The 16775-nt window shown below is 46.3% G+C and overlaps 1 protein-coding gene across 5 annotated transcripts in view; it reads right to left on the bottom strand.

Moving 5' to 3' along the window:
• Positions 1–16775, bottom strand: part of hmgcs1 (3-hydroxy-3-methylglutaryl-CoA synthase 1 (soluble)) — a 59850-nt gene that overhangs the window by 5675 nt on the left and 37400 nt on the right. For 2 of the 5 annotated variants that reach the window (XM_060834438.1, XM_060834423.1), the window contains exons 2-7: positions 7547–8004; positions 6641–6766; positions 3279–3443; positions 1160–1328; positions 700–870; positions 356–588 (exon numbers count right to left, since the gene is read on the bottom strand). In XM_060834438.1, the coding sequence (XP_060690421.1) occupies positions 356–588; positions 700–870; positions 1160–1328; positions 3279–3443; positions 6641–6766; positions 7547–7994 (1312 nt within the window). In that variant the 5' untranslated portion in view covers positions 7995–8004. The other 3 variants (XM_060834445.1, XM_060834454.1, XM_060834431.1) reach the window with 3 other exon arrangements.

Genomic DNA, 16775 nt, shown 5'->3' with positions numbered 1-16775 from the left:
TCCACTCCAGCTAACTCAGCTTTTGTGCCCACATTGTTACCCTTATTTCAGTGTAAACATTAGTCTTAGAGCTACTCTTCTCCCTTTCAAACCAGAAGTAAAACTCAATCGCCTTGCGATTGCTGCTACCTAGGGATGCCTTTCACCTGAGGTTATTAATTAAACCTGTCATATTACATAACACCAAGCCTAATACAGCCAACTCTCTGCTTTGTTTAGTAGAGTAGAACCATCTCAACAGCACTCTGTGAACCCCTCTCTCAGGCTGTTACTGACACATTCGGATTGCTCCAATTTCACGCTTATTTCTATCTCCACCAAAAGCAGCAAATATTCCTCCCAGCAATGACCTTACCCAAATGATGGGTTTCCTCCCTCAGCTTCATGCTGGTGGCGAATACTTCCGGTGACACCTTCTTGCGCGAGTCCAGCCTGACCTGCAGGTCTGACAAACTGGACATCAGCTTGTCCAGCGCAGATCCGGGTGTCGCGTCCTGGGTGACGCGGAGCGAGTACAGGGTAGCAGCAAATCCCGAGCCATAGGAGAACAGGCCAATCCTCTGGCCGGCCAACTGCTGGGCAGAGCGCCTGTAAATTGAGAAATCCACTGTTATTGCTGAAAGCAAAGGCAGGTGGCACGGAGGGGATGAGGGACCAGCAGCACAGGGAGGTGGGAGAAAGGCCGCGAGAGGGACTTACTGGCTTAACACGGCGGACAGGCAGCCGTAGACAGAGGGCGTGTACATGTTCCCATTCTGGTTGGAAAGCATCAGTGATGGATGCGTCTTCTGCTTAAAAATATCGCTGCTTGCCTTCAGGAAAGCTTTCTCCACGTCCCGATCGAAGTAAGTGTCCTCAAGTTTCATATCTCTGTGAACGAAACAGGAAACATGTTAATCCCGGTAATGCAAACCCCCAGACCCCACCATTGACAGCATGAGTGGCAGCATCTGTCGAGAGAGAGGAATGGGAATTAATGTTTCGAGTTCAATACACCTCCTCTTCGTCGACACTCTTTTCCCCCTCTTCACAGAAGCAGCAAAACCTGCCTGAGGTTCTCCGGCATTTCCGGGTTTTAAATCAGAACCCCTGCATCCTCAGTGTTTGGCTTTTATTGTCTGGGAAGCGGGCCCCATGACGAGTCACAAAATCCGCTCACCTGAAGGCCTCCAGGCCGCTGAAGATACCACTCTCTGTGTTGGGGTTGGAGTCATGTAGGAAATCGTTGAGAAGCAGCCGGGCCACAGATTTCTGGACCAGTTTGCAGTAAGGGGTGTGGAATACCATGTAGTCAAAATCCTGGAGAGTAAAGCGAGCATCGCTGCCCTCTGAAACACAATATTCACCAGATTACTGCTGTATGACAGAGATTAAATTCATGTGACCCCACTGTCAGTGACAAGTGCTCTCAAATGGGTGTACAACCAAGACACACTCCATGGTAAATAGCACACAGGTAAGAAGCAGCTGGACAAGTTAATCTGACCTATATACATATAGCTGGGATTCTCTCACATTTAACTAAAGGCACTAAAGCTAATGACAACTTGCTGCAATTTCAACCTTTATAAAAGGAGAGCTGTATTACAAATCTAAGGAGGTTATGCTCTTAGGTGAATTTAATTAGTTTCTACCTGGAGCACGGTGTTCAGTTCTAGCACAACTAGAGATGGGCAATAAATGTCAGTCCAGCCAGTGACACCCCTGTTCCACAAGTGAATGAAGAAAAGGGCAGTTGGGGCCATTTAATAAATGCCAGCCAGCAACAGAAACATGTTATGAACAAATAATTTAAAAAATGACCGTGACCTCAACTCCACTGTTCTGTCCAGTCCCTTGTCAATCAAAAGTCTATTAACTAAGCCCTGAATATATTCAGGACTCAGCCTCCACTGCCCCCAGGGGAAAAAGTAGATTTACTAAAGGGGAAGAAATTACTCTGTGATCTCCTTCCTGCCAATCTGTCCATAAGACATAGGACTGGAAGTAAGGCCATTCGGCCCATCTGAACTACTTCAGGTTCTTAACATCTAGTGGGTTCTGGCTAGGGTACTTAACAAGGGATTAGTGAGTGAGCATTTGACTATGCATGCATAAAATTCTATGACTATGTGTATATGTGGGGAAGTACATGGGAAATAATCAGTATTGTTGGAGATTTGTGATGTGTCTGTTAGAATAAGACTCTGACCAGAAGAGCATATTCCTGGACTCTGTCTAACACGCCAACTACGAAGTTATGACATAACACCTATACCCCTGAAGAGCTAGTCCAGCCTTTCCAATAGGTATAACTTAATGCTGTTATGGCTCCCAAAACTGATGAAAATTAGACATTTGAAAATACTTTCAAAAGTACAAGAATGCACAATACTTCATTACGTAAAATCCATTCAAAGTCCTGTGCTTTCATTCTCTGTAGATAGTCTTCATCAAAGAATTGATGCACAATGTGCAGAGTACTCCTTTAAAGATGGTTTGAGACATAGTATACACACGAACAGAAGCTACACATTCTCGACAGCCCAGCACTTTTAGCTTGGAAATTTAAACAGGGCAAAGCATTTTCCATGGATGTCTGCGACCCAGATCATGTGGAAAAGGAGGACAATGGCGAACATGAGTACACCATTGTTAGTTACCCTGTATCTAATCCTGCCCTTTCCTTGCCCTGGGAGTGTTTGATGGGGACAGTGTAAAAAGAACTTCAGTTTCAAAGAGTAGAGAGAGATTTACTTGTAGTTACTTTTTTTAAAAGAGTAGAGGGAGTTTGAATCTTTACCTAACTCCATGCTGTACCCATCCTGGGAGTGTTTGAGGAGGACAGTGCAGAGTTTTACTCTGTATCTAACCTTATGCTGTCCACCTCCTGGAGGTTTTTGGTAGGACAATGTCAAGGGAGTTTTATTTTCACTTTAAAAGAGTAGAAGGGACTTTATTCTGTACTTATGCCTATGTGGCACCTGTCTTAAAAGTAAATGAGAGAACTCTGAAATGCTAAGTGATTAATTTTCCAAGTCTGATAACCCACTGTCAGTTTTAGCTGGATAAATTCTGGATTTTGATGACATTCAACAAGTAAAGACACTAACAATACTGTCAACAGTTATTGGTTTTGATAATCTGGGGAACAGCTTTGTGAAGAAGTAAAGTGTAAGGTGCCAATGGGATAAAACAAGAAGGGCTGCCACACTTGTTAAAGAGGGCATATGCAAAACAGTGAAGCAAATGGAAGTCATTTCTATTAGGTCTTGCCAACTCGCAACCCACCAGCCTACCTTTTTGTTTCTGTGCCTGATACTTGTTGCAGTAAACTTTGTAACAGTGATCTAATGCGCTGAGGTAGCACTGTATCGAAAGCTTCCCATCCACCACTGGGTACTCTGACACCATGTCCGGCTTGTAGAAATCGTATGCGTGCTGCATGTGTGTTCCCCGGAGTCCTATAAGTCAGTGACAAACAATCAGCCGTTACCTGCACAACCCTAAGACATTAAAGACAGCAAACCTTCCTGCAGCCCTTGGGCAGGAAATGTTATACATTCACAGCCACCTGCAAGATATGCCGACAGTGACTAATGTTGAGTTGTAAAAACCAGTCACAGTCACAGCCCAATGGGTCACACTCTCATCGGAGTAAAACTCAAGGCTGCTAGCCCCAATCCAAAGATGTAAGCTCATAATCCAGGGTAACACTCCAGTGCAGCACGGACAGACCTTTCAGCTGGGGCATCAACCCAAAGTCCTGGATACCCTCTCAGGTGGAAGCCAAATATCCCAATAAAAAAGAAGAACATAAAGAGCAAAAGAAAAATTCAATCAAAAATTAATTATATATGAACTAATGCAAAGTAAACAAGTGAAACAGTCAGTTGTTTGAAGGAATGCAATGGAACATCGCCACCTGCCGACAGTGACACAGGACTGCAAAATAAGAATTGGAGCTCTAACAACTAACTCTGGCCTCAAAAGGCAGGGAAGATTCAGTGCTTCACTTGATCATACAAGACATCTCTTGGCAAAAGTGAAAGACTTTGTTGCTGGTTTTTATTTCATCACTAACTGGATTTATTTTGAGATCTCTTCACCAATACAGAGTGCTCCAGACTGGCAGTTTGTTGAGTGCTGCATGATCCTGGTGCTGTGACAACTACAACGAGAGGTTACTCACAACGCCAGCTCCTCCCAGACCAAGGACTGAATTCTGCTTTCCACCTAACCAAAAGCACAAGGCTGGGAGCTTGGGATAAGGGTCGGAATGGGAATGCCAAGCATGAGCCCAGATCCCTGAACTTTGCACAAAGGTGCAAACAGCAACTCATTATCCAAAGCCCAGACTTAAATCGGGGGATGTGGGCTCGAATCCCAACACGGCAGATGGTGGAATCTAAATTCAACTAAAAACAAGGGAGTCTGAAAGGAAAATCTACTCGACTAGTGAACATGTAACCACTGACAACTGTTGGAGAAAACCCACCTGGTCCACTAATTTCCTTCGAGGAAGGAAGTCTGCCTGTCCTTACTGTCTGGCTTACATGTGACTCCAGACCCACAGTAGTGTGGTGGACTGTGGGCTGATTGCTCAAATGGCCACATGAGCTGGTCACGGGAAATTAGGGATGGACAACAAAAATGCTGGCCTTGCTAGTGACCCCCCGCATCCCAGAAAGCATAAAGAATTTAAAAAAATCACATCACCTGACGCAATGCTCCCTCTAAACTGAGGTGCCACTCCCCACGCGTCAACTGGTGTTTGAGGAACTGGCTTCCACTTCTGGAAGCTGCTGCCATACACAGTCCTTCAGAGGCCATTGCAACTGGCCCAATTAAAGGGAAAGTGGGGTCTCACAAACTTGATTGAGTATTTTTGAGTAAGTGACAATGATGATTGAGGAGGGGGTGGAAGCATGTTTTCTGATTGGAGGTCTGTGATGAGCGGTGTTCCACAGGGATCAGTGCTGGGAACCCTGTTTATAATATAAATAAACAATATGGAGGAAAGTGAAGGCGTCTAATGTATGTACTTAAGTTTGTGGATGACAAAGATTGGCAGAGTTACAGATAATGAGGAAGATTGCCAGAAGATACAGCAGGATATAGACAGGCTGGAGACTTGGGCGGAGAAATGGCATATGGAGTTTAATCTGACAAATCCTGGGTGATGCCTTTGGGAGATCTCATGCAGAAGGGAAGTATACAGGAAGTGGCAGCACACTTAGTAGCATCAGCACACAAAGGGGTCTAGGCTTCCAGGTCCTCTGTTTAAGCGGCAACATACGTGGATGAGGTAGTCAATAAGGAAGATCGTATGCTTGCCTTCGTTGGTAGAGGCAAAGAGTACAAAAATTGAGTTGTACAAAAATTGACTTGTACAAAGAGTCCAAGTCATGTCGCAGCAGGATAGAGCTTTAATTAGGTTACATAGGAATACTGAACCAGAAAGATGTGGAGGCTTTGGCGAGATTACAGAAACAGCTAACCAGGACATTGCTTGCTTTGGAGGGAATTAGCTATGAGGAGAGATTGGACAAACTTGGTTTATTTTCAACTGAATATCAGAGGACAAGAGAGGAACCCTGATCGAAGTTTACAAAATTATGGGAGGCATGGATAGAATGGACAGTTGGAGACTTTTTCTCAGGGTAGAAACTTCAGTTAATAGGGAACATGGGTTTAAAAGACACTAACATTAAAGGAGATGTGAGGGGCAAGTTTTTTTTTACACATAAGGTGGCAAGTGCCGAGAATGCGTTGCCAGAGGTGGTGGTGGAGGCAGACAGAATAGGAATGTTTAAGAGGTGGGAACTGCACAGAGGCAGGGTGTCTTTAGTTTAGAAAGGCATCACATGTCAGTACAGTCTTGGGTGGGCCGAAAGGCCTGTTTCTGTGCTATATTGTTCTTTGTTCTTTTGAAGATTGATCAGAAGCACAGCTCCTCACCTGCACATTCCAAAATGGCAGGTGGGAAGGTTGGGAATCTCTCTTCCTGGCAATGACAAAAGAAACTGATGAAATTTGCTGGGAAAGACTATCCAGGGATATGAAATCAGGGTCGGCAAACGGACTGTGATCTAACTGAATGTAGATGGGCTGAATAGCCAACTCATATTCCTATGTTCTGAGGTGCTGAGCTATGGGTAAGAGTAGGAATGCTTCTTCCTATTGGTTTTAGAGGGAATGGGGCTGTTGAGTATACGGAGGTAAGGCATCTTCAGGAGTGAGTATGATAGTGGGAGTGTATGGCGGGGACAAGTGCGAGAGAGAGGGGAAGTGGGGGAAGCTAAACCTGCCAGGAGGAGAGCAAGTGGGAGATTGAGACAGTGTCTGAGTGAACTTAGAATGAGTGAGTTAACTGAAAGCGAGCAACTGAGTGGGGGAGCAAGCAAGGGATGTCAGTGACATCACGCCACTGCTCTTTCGGGACTTTGGTGTGCCCAGCCTACCCACTCTGATTCCAACATTATCGGGGTGAGTGTGTTTCAAAACTGCTTTTGGCCTTCAGAGGTTATAAACAGCACCACAAAATGCAAGTCTATCCTTCTAATAACAACTAGTCTGCATATGAATGGTGCTGACAGCCTCAGTGGGATGTATTAGATCCTGTTTCACAACACTCACAGGGCTGTCCATGTCTACGTACCTCGCTCAAATCCCAGCGGAGCATTTGGACCGACCAACATGGCAATGGCACCGGCACCACCGGTGGGACGGGCACTCCCAGTGGCATAGACGGCAATATCACCAGCAACAACTAGTGCATAGCGCCCTGTAAGCCGAAAACAACACCAAACAGGGTCAAAATTACACAAACTTGCTTTATTTCCACTTGAATATCAGAGCATGAAGGAGCAACCTGATAGAAGTTTATAAAATTATGGGAGAAATGGATAGAATGGACAGTCAGAGACTTTTTCCCGGTGTAAAAATGTCAATTAATAGGGACCATAGGTTTAAAAGAGACTAACATTAAAGGAGATGTGAGAGGCAAGTATTTTTTGACATATCGGGTGGTAAGTGCCAGATGGGTGGTGGAAGCAGATAGAATAGGAACGTTTAGGAGATAAGGATTGCACAGAGGCAGAAACCTCTCTATTGAAATTTCATCATCACAGCGACAGATGACACCTTCCCAAAGCCACACTCACCCGCAGGTCTTTAACACAGCTCAGAAATCAGCCAGCTAGACAAGTCCTCCCAGTAAAATACAAAGAGCTATTTGCAGACACCATCTATGCCTCATAGCTGACACACACACATTGTGACACATACATTACCTGTGAGAGGTACAGTGTCAATATGATTAGAGATCACATCTGTATTAGCTACGAGGATATGCAACCTCTAATGTGAGGCACATTACAACAATGACTTATCCTGAAAATATAATTAACTGGCTGTAATGCTTTGCCATGTCCTGAGGATGTGAAAGGCACTTTGTAAATACACGGCCTTTCCCTGCAGTGTACATCAAAACTAGATAGACTTGAGAAAGTTCCTAGTCTGGGTGGGATGGGGAGAAACAGGTTTCTGGACAGCACAGACTCACCATCCCAGGAACTGGACTCCACCCAGTTGACAGAGTTGAAGAGTGCAGCGGTCCCACCATAGCAGGCATTAGTGGTGTCAATGCCTTCGATGTCAGTGTTCCCAGACTCCTCAAACAGTTGCATCAGAACGGTCTTCACTGACTTGGACTTATCGATGATAGTCTCTGTGCCCACCTCCAGTCGCCCGATGCTCTCGTATGGGAGGTTGTTCCTCTCCAGCAGCCGGTGAACAGCGGTCAGGCACAAGGAGTTGATGTCCTCACGGTCAGAACAGAAACCCATCCTGGACTGACCCAGGCCCACCGTGTACTTGCCTGCGTCCACCCCATCGAACTTCTCCAGTTCTGTCTGCTCCACAAACTGAGACGGGAAGTAGATCTCCATGGCAATGATTCCCACATCCTTGGGCCAGCTGGCCTCAGCGTTGGCAGGAAGTGATCCGGGCATTGTGGAAAGACTGTGGAGAAGCAGACAGGAGTGAAAAATCAATGCAGCACTTAGTCTAATCACCAGGCACAAAAATCACCAGATCCCAAGAATTAAAATCTAATCAGAAATTACATACACTGGGCTTCTACTTTCGGGAATGTACAAATTCAAGAGGAGAGTCAGTGCCTCCAGGAACTGTCCCCCAGCGAGAGTCAGCACCGACAGGAACTGTTCCCCCAGTGAGAGTCAGCATCGACAGGAACTGTCCCCCAAGCGAGAGTCAGCACCGACAGGAACTGTCCCCCAAGCGAGAGTCAGCATCAACAGGAACTGTCCCCCAGTGAGAATCAGCACCTCCAGGAACTGTCCCCCCAGCGAGAGTCAGCATCAACAGGAACTTTCCCCCAGTGAGAATCAGCACCTCCAGGAACTGTCCCCCCAGCGAGAGTCAGCACCGACAGGAACTGTCCCCCCAGTGAGAGTCAGCATCAACAGGAACTGTCCCCCAGTGAGAATCAGCACCGACAGGAACTGTCCCCCCAGCGAGAGTCAACGCCAACAGGAACTGTCCCCCCAGCGAGAGTCAACACCGACAAGAACTGTCCCCCAGCGAGAGTCAACACCAACAGGAACTGTTCCCCCAGCGAGAGTCAACACCAACAGGAACTGTTCCCCAGCGAGAGTCAACACCAACAGGAACTGTCCCCCAGCGAGAGTCAACACCAACAGGAACTGTCCCCCAGCAAGAGTCAACACCAACAGGAACTGTCCCCCAGCGAGAGTCAACACCAACAGGAACTGCTCCCCCAGCGAGAGTCAACACCAACATGAACTGTTCCCCCAGTGAGAGTCAACACCGACAGGAACTGTTCCCCCAGTGAGTCAACACCGACAGGAACTGTCCCCCAGTGAGAGTCAACACCAACAGGAACTGTCCCCCCAGTGAAAGTCAGCACCGACAGGAACTGTCTCCCCAGCGAGAGTCAGCATCGACAGGAACCGTCCCCCCAGTGAGAGTCAGCATCGACAGGAACTGTTCACCCAGTGAGAATCAGCATCGACAGGAACCGCTCCCCCAGCGAGAGTCAGGACCTTTTGGAAGTGTCCCCCTGTGAGAGTTAGTTCTTTTGGGAGTGTATCTAATTATCTGACAATTAGAAACTGTCAGATTCAAGCAAGACTATACATGAATCACAGGAAATTGATTCATTTAATACACTGTTCACTCAGCTCCAGAAGCAACTTCTGGATTAGTGGTGCTGGAAGAGCACAGCAGTTCAGGCAGCATCCAACGAGCAGTGAAATCAACGTTTTGGGCAAAAGCCCTTCATCAGGAATAAAGCAACTGCTTAATGATGGCGAATAAGTCTCAAAGCATCCTTGGTCATGTAATTTTGAATGTCCTCCTACATTGGAGAAAAGGATGGAATAGGGTTGTGAACGCAGGTTCCTCAGCATTCCTCTGCTGAAGGGCCATCGCCCTTGCCTGTGTGGCTGCTGCATCACAATTTGATCACTAGGGGCATCACAGCCAAGCATTATTTTGAACTATATTCTTTCCGCACAGAGGTCTTGTTGGACCGTGAGTACTCCCAGGAGATTTCTCCTTAAAGCTTGGATAGGGAATGGGCAGATTTTCTGATCTCCAATATCCTTCAGGTAATTCAGCACAGTTCAAACCTAGCAACTGGCCGTTAAAGCTCATGTACTGACTGCAGTGGATCAGCTAACCGCAGCCAAGAACATTTTTATCTCTGTCGTACCTTCCCCCCAGCATCATGTGTGGCTCAGTTTGTCAGAGTGTACATAGTCCATCCAGGCCCAGTTAAAACAAGACATAAGCCCTGTCCAGTGCTCACCAACTTGGGACCGCACTGACCCATTGCCATGAGCTGGCACGTTGAACATCAGCATCTTCAGAAAGTGGCAGGAAGATGTGATTAAACACAGAATTCACCACAAGATGAGGGAGCTATCGGGGAAAACAGTTACAAAACCTGACTGAGGCAGATACACAAACTAAAATCCTGACGCTATAAAAAAAACGAGAAACCCAAACCAGAATCACACTCTCTTGTAAGAGCACGCCAGGTCCACAGAGATAACTAGATCCCAAATGCTGCTGACAATACAGCATGTGGACAGTATACCTGCATGTATATACAAAGACCCTGTGTGACTAGATTCCAGATCCTGCTTATCAATGCATCACAATCGCCACCCCATTTAAAACTTAATTCCCTTTCACACACTTGACAATCCCAACTTCAATTTCTCCTCTGAGATACACTGCAGATATTGGTGCAAACAATTCCTTTCACACACACACACACACACACACACACACACACACACACACAGGTAAAGAATGGCGGTCTCATGGCAACAACCTGATAACAATTCTCCCAACAATTTTGAACAGAATGATTCAAACCAGCTTCAAATGTTAAGCAAACCCCGATGTAGTCACTCGTCTGCTCACAGTTTACCAGAGATGTCTTCCTGCATCATATAGCAATGCAGGAACAAGAATACTTCAGCACACAGTGCCCCGAGTGCTGCCTCTTACAGATTTGCCTGTACTCTACCTGCCTGGTGCCAGTAGTGTCTGCACTCCACTCACATCAATGCGCAAAGCAGCAACCACGGAGGCACAGAGCTACACACTTCAGCTCCACCCTCGCCAGCTGATCAGAACAGTGTTCTGACTGAGCTTCAGCCAATCAGCCCGTGCTCCTGATATGATGCAGCAGCAGCAGCAGTGACAGCTCATTATTGGAAGGAGACTGTTGGCTCTCTCCGCAACTCCACACTGGAGAGGGGAGGGAACAGGGAAAGAGAGGAGAGGAGGTGGTCAGAGAAAGAGGAGACGAGAGAGAAGGTGAAAGAAGTAAGAGAGAGAAAGAGAAAAAGGAGGGAGAGAGAGAGAGAGACAGACAGACACACACAAAGAAAGAGTGAAAGAGACAAAGAGGAAAAAGAGAAACAGGAGAGAAAGATGAAAGAAGTTTGAGAGAGAGGAAGAAAGGAGAGTAAGAAAGGGAAAAAGGAGAGAGGAAAATGAGAGGATGGGGCGGAGAGGGAGATGATATGGTGGAGAGAGGGAGGAGGGCGGAAAGGGAAAAAAGGGGGGAGAAAGAGAGGACGGGGGGGTGAAGAGAAGGTGGAGTGGGAGAGAGAGGGGACGGGTTGGGGAGAGGGGACGGGTTGGGGAGAGGGGGAAGGGGGCAGGGGTGGGGAGAGGGGGGCAGGGGTGGGGAGAGGGGGGCAGGGGTGGGGAGGGGCAGAGAGGGGGCAAAGGTGAGGAGAGAAGGGGCGAAGTAGGGAGAGCAGGGTGTGGAGATGGAGAAGACAGGGGTGCGGGGAGAGAGAGAGGGAGAGGACGGGGGCGTGAGGGGGAGAGAGTGAGTGAGGGTGGGGAGAGAGAGAGGGAGGGTGAGGGTGGACAGAGAGAGGGTGAGGGCGGGCAGAGAGGATGAGGTTGGTGGAGAAAGGGAGAGGATGGGGGGGGGGAAGAGGAAAGGGAGAAGATGGGGGGGAGAGAGGGAGAGGATGGGGGGGAGAGAGGGAGAGGACGGGGGCGTGAGGGGGACAGAATGAGTGAGGGTGGGGAGAGAGAGAGAGAGGGTGAGGGTGGACAGAGAGAGGATGAGGTTGGTGGAGAGAGGGAGAGGATGGGAGGGAAGAGGAGAGGGAGAGGATGGGGGAGGAGAGAGGGAGAGGACGGTGGTTGAGGGAGGAGAGAGGGAGAGGACAGGTGATGGGAGCGAAGGAGAGAGGGAGAGGACAAGGGTGGGGGGAGGTGGATGAAGAGGACGGGGGGGGGACAGGGAGAGGATGGGGGGTGGGAGGGAGGGAGTTGACCAGAGTGGGGAGGTGCAAGAATGTGGGGAGGTGCAAGAATGTGGGGGAAGGGGGGATAAGAATGGAGTGAATGATGGGGGAGCAGGAACAATAAAGAGGGTTGGCTAGGACAGGATAAATGGAGCGTACAAGGGAGAAAGCTAGTATGTGCAACAGATCATCAGAAAGGCAAGCAGTTGGAGTATAGGAGTAGGAACATTTTACTGCAACCATACAAGATGCTGGTGAGGCCACATCTGGAATATTGTGGGCAGCTTTGGCCCCTTATTTTAAGAAATATTTTATTGTCATTTGTTTAGGGAAGATTCACCAGGATTATCCTGGTGTGAAGGGACTGTCTTATCAGCAAAGGTTTAATACGCTCATTAGAATTTAGAAGAATGGATTGTGATCAATCTGCACCATATCAGATTCTTATGGAGTTTTTCAGGATAAATGCTGAGAGGACATTTCACTGCATGAAACAGTCTCAGGGTGGCACAGTGGTTAGCACTGCTACCTCACAGTGCCAGGGACCCAGATTCAATTCCTGCCTCAGGCAATTGTCCGTGTGGAGTTTGCACATTCTCTCCGTGTCTGAGTGGGTTTCCTCCGGGGGCTCCAGTTTCTTCCCACAGTCCAAAGATGTGCAGGTCAGGTGCATTGGCCTTGCTAAATTGCCCGTAGTGGTAGGTGCATTAATCAGGGGTAAATGTAGGGGATTGGGTCTGGGTGGGTTGCTCTTCGAAAGGTCAGTGTGGACTTGTTGGGCTGAAGGGCCAACTTCCACACTGTATGGAATCTAATCATAAAGGGGCGTCAATTTAAGACTAAGATGAGGAAGAATTTCTTCTGAGGTTTGAGTGTCTTTGGAACTCCTTGCCACAGAGAAGTGTGAAGGCAGAGTCCTTGTGTATTTAAATCCAAGATAGATGGATTCTTGACCAGGAAAGAATCAGGTGTTATGGGGAAAAGGCAGGAAAACGTGTGTCAGGAACGTCAGATCATCCACGATCCTATTACATGGTGGAGCAAGCACAAGGGACTGAATTGCCTACTCCTGTTCCTGTGTGTTTATGGTCTTATAGGAAGGTGGGGGGGCGGGAGCTGAGAAAATGGAATGAAGAGGTCATGTGGGGGCGGGGGAGGTTTGCGAGTGAGAGAAGGGGAGAAAGAGAGAGAACTAAGAAAAGGTCAGAGACAAGGAAGCAGCAGAGTAATACCTATAAGTGTCAGAGTTTTGGGAGAATAATGGCCCTGTAAAAAAGCTTGGATCCATTTGATACTCTCCAAACCCAATCTCTCCCTCCCATTCAGCATTTGGGGACTGGGAGGAAAATCCATTTACAAAGCAGAATTGTTTTTCTAGTTGCTCACACGTTTTGTAGACAGCACACAATAACAAAGAACAAATGGTAATGGTTGTGAGTTCTGAAGATGCAGTGTCATGAACTTTGGTGAGTTTTTGGAGTGCATCTTGTAGATAGTACATGCTGCTGCTACTGAGCCTCGGTGGAGGGGGGGTAGTGGATGTTTAAAGTCATGGTGCCAATCAAGTGGACTGCTTTGTCCTGGATGGTATCAAGTTTCTCGAGTGCTGTTGGAGCTGTATTCAACCGAGCAAGTGGGGAATATTCCATCACATCCTTGACTTGTGGCTTATAGACATGGACAGGTTTTGGGGAGTCAGGTGATGAGTTATTCGCCGCAGTATTCCTAGCCTCTGACCTGCTCTTGTAGCCACTGTGTTTACATGGCAAGTCCAGTTAAGTTTCTAGTCAATGGTAACCACTAGGATATTGATAGTGGGGGATTTAGTGATGCTAAACCATTGAATGCCAAGGGAAAGTGGTTAGATCGTCTGTTATTAGAGATGGTCATTGCCTGGCATTTATGTGGCATCAATGCTACTTGCCACTTGTCAGCTGAAGCCAGGTCTTGCTGCATTTGAACACAGACTACTTCAATACCTGAGGATTCATAAATGGTGCTGAACATTGTACTGTCATCAGTGGGAAGGTCTTTGATGAAACAGTTGAAATGGTTGGGCCAAAGACACTACCCTGAGGAACTTTGCCCTGGAGCTGAGATGACTGACCTCCAACAACTACAACCATATACATAGATTAACTAAGTGGACAAAGGTCCGCCAAATGGAGAAAATGTGGGGAAAATGAGAGATTACCCTTTTGGGGAAGTGTGAAAAAGCATAATTTTATCCTAATAGGAACGGACTGCAGAGCTCGGAGATGTAGAAGGATCTAGATCTCATAGCAGATGAATTGCAAAAGGCAAGTATGCATTTACAAAAAGTAATTAGGATTGTTAATAGAAAGTTATTGTTTGTCAAAATGAACCAAATACAAATTAAGGAGATTATGCTTCACTTATACAGGCAATTGGTGAGACCACATTCTGTACACATTGTACACCACTAGCCGCCTTATTTAAGGAAGGTGTAAATGTATTGGAAGCAGTTCAGAGAAGGTTTACGAGACCAATACGGCCAATGGGCAGGTTGTCTTACAAGGAAAGGTTGGACAAGCTAGGCTTGGATCCACTGGAGTTTGGAAGATTAAGATTGAAACATGTTGATTGAAACATAAAAGATCCTTCGGCTGTGGAAAAGGTGTTCCCCATTTGGGAGAACCTAGGGGTCACCATTTAAAAGGGAATCGCTCATTTAAAACAGAAATGAAACAATATTTTTTTCTCTCAGGTGACTATAAGTCTTTGGAATTATATTCCTTAAAAAGTAGTGGAAGCAGAGTCTTGGAGTATTTTTAACAGAGTTGAAGATTCTTGGCAACGAAAGGCTGAAAGGTAATCAGACATAGGCAGGAATGTGAAGTAATTAGATCAGCTATGATGTTATTCAAGGATCTAAGAAGCTTATTCCTCCTCCTAATTTCTATGTTCATTGGTACACCATATTAACAACACTGACCTAATCAATACTGTACAGTAGCTCTTTGAAAGATAGAATGTTCTCACGGGGGAGAGGGGCCAGCAAGAGGTCATTGTCCACATTGGAACCAACGATATAGGAAGGGAAAAGGTTGAGATTCTGGAGGGAGATTACAGAGAGTTAGGCAGAAATTTAAAAAGGAGGTCCTCAAGGGTAGCAATCTCTGGATTACTCCCAGTGCTACGAGCTAGTAAGGGCAGGAATAGGAGGATAGAGCAAATGAATGCATGGCTGAGGAGCTGGTGTATGGGAGAAGGATTCACATTTTTGGATCATTGGAATCTCTTCTGGGGTAGAAGTGACCTGTACAAGATGGATGGATTGCACCTAAATTGGAAGGGGACTAATATACTGGCAGGGAGATTTGCTCGAACTGCTTGAGAGGATTTAAACTATTAAGGTTGGGGAGTGGGACCCAGGGAGATAGTGAGGAAAGAGATCGATCTGAGACGGGTACAGCTGAGAACAGAAGTGAGTCAAACAGTCAGGGCAGGCAGGGACAAGGTAAGACTAATAAATTAAACTGCATTTATTTCAATGCAAATGGACTTAACAGGGAAGGCAGGTGAACTCAGGGCATGGTTAGGAACATGGGACTGGGATATCATAGCAATTATGGAAACATAGCTCAGGGATGGGCAGGACTGGAAGCTTAATGTTCCAGGATGCAAATGCTACAGGAAGGATAGAAAGGGAGGCAAGAGAGGAGGGGGAGTGGCATTTTTGATAAGGGATAGCATTACAGATGTGCTGAGGGAAGATATTCCCGGAAATACATCCAGGGAAGTTATTTGGATAGAACTGAAAAATAAGAAAGAGATGATCACCTTATTGGGATTGTATTATAAACCCCCCAATAGTCAGAGGGAAATTGAGAAACAAACTTGTAAGGAGATCTCAGCTATCTTAAGAATAACAGGGTAGTTATGGTAGGGGATTTTAACTTTCCAAGCATCGATTGGGACTGCCATTGTGTTAAAGGTTTAGATGGAGAGGAATTTCCTAAGTGTGTACAAGACAATTTTCTGATTCAGTATGTGAATGTACATACTAGAGAAGGTGCAAAACTTGACCTACTCTTGGGAAATAAGGCAGGGCAGGTGTCTGAGGTGTCAGTGGGGGAGCACTTTGGGGCCAGCGATCATAATTCTATTTATTTTAAAATAGTGATGGAAAAGGATAGACCAGATCTAAAAGTTGAAGTTCTAAATTGGAGGAAGGCCAAATTTGACGGTATTAGGCAAGAACTTTTGAAAGCTGATTGGGGGACAGATGTTCGCAGGTAACGGGACGGCTGGAAAATGGGAAGCCTTCAGAAATAAGATAACAAGAATCCAGAGAAAGTATATTTCTGTCAGGGTGAAAGGGAAGGCTGGTAGGTCTCGGGAATGCTGGATGACTCAAGAAATTGAGGGTTTGGTTAAGAAAAAGAAGAAAGTATGTGTCAGGTATAGACAGGGTAGATCAAGTGAATCCTTAGAAGAGTATAAAGAAAGTAGGACTAAACTTAGGAGGGAAATCAGGAGGGCAAAACAGGGACATGAGATAGCTTTAGCAAATAGAATTAAGGAGAATCCAAAGGGTTTTTACAAATATATTCAGGACAAAAGGGTAACTAGGGAGAGAATAGGGCCCCTCAAAGATCAGCAATGCGGCCTTTGTGTGGAGCCACAGAAAATGGGGGAGATATTAAATGAGTATTTTGCATCAGTATTTACTGTGGAAAAGGATATGGAAGATATAGACTGTAGGGAAATAGATGGTGACATCTTGCAAAATGTCCAGATTACAGAGGAGGAAGTGCTGGATGTCTTGAGAAGGATAAAAGTAGATAAATCCCCAGGACTTCCCACAGAGTTCTTGGGTACACCTGATGAAGCTAGAGAAGTGATTGCTGGGCTTCTTGCTGAGATATTTGTATCATTGATAGTCACAGGTGAGGTGCCGGAAGACTAGAGGTTGGCAAACGTGGTGCCACTGTTTAAGAA

This window comes from Hemiscyllium ocellatum, chromosome 2 (assembly GCF_020745735.1).
Source record: "Hemiscyllium ocellatum isolate sHemOce1 chromosome 2, sHemOce1.pat.X.cur, whole genome shotgun sequence".
Classification (NCBI taxonomy): domain Eukaryota; kingdom Metazoa; phylum Chordata; class Chondrichthyes; order Orectolobiformes; family Hemiscylliidae; genus Hemiscyllium; species Hemiscyllium ocellatum.
The sequence above is the reverse complement of the archived record's forward strand: the minus strand, read 5'-3'. Positions and strand labels throughout refer to the sequence as shown.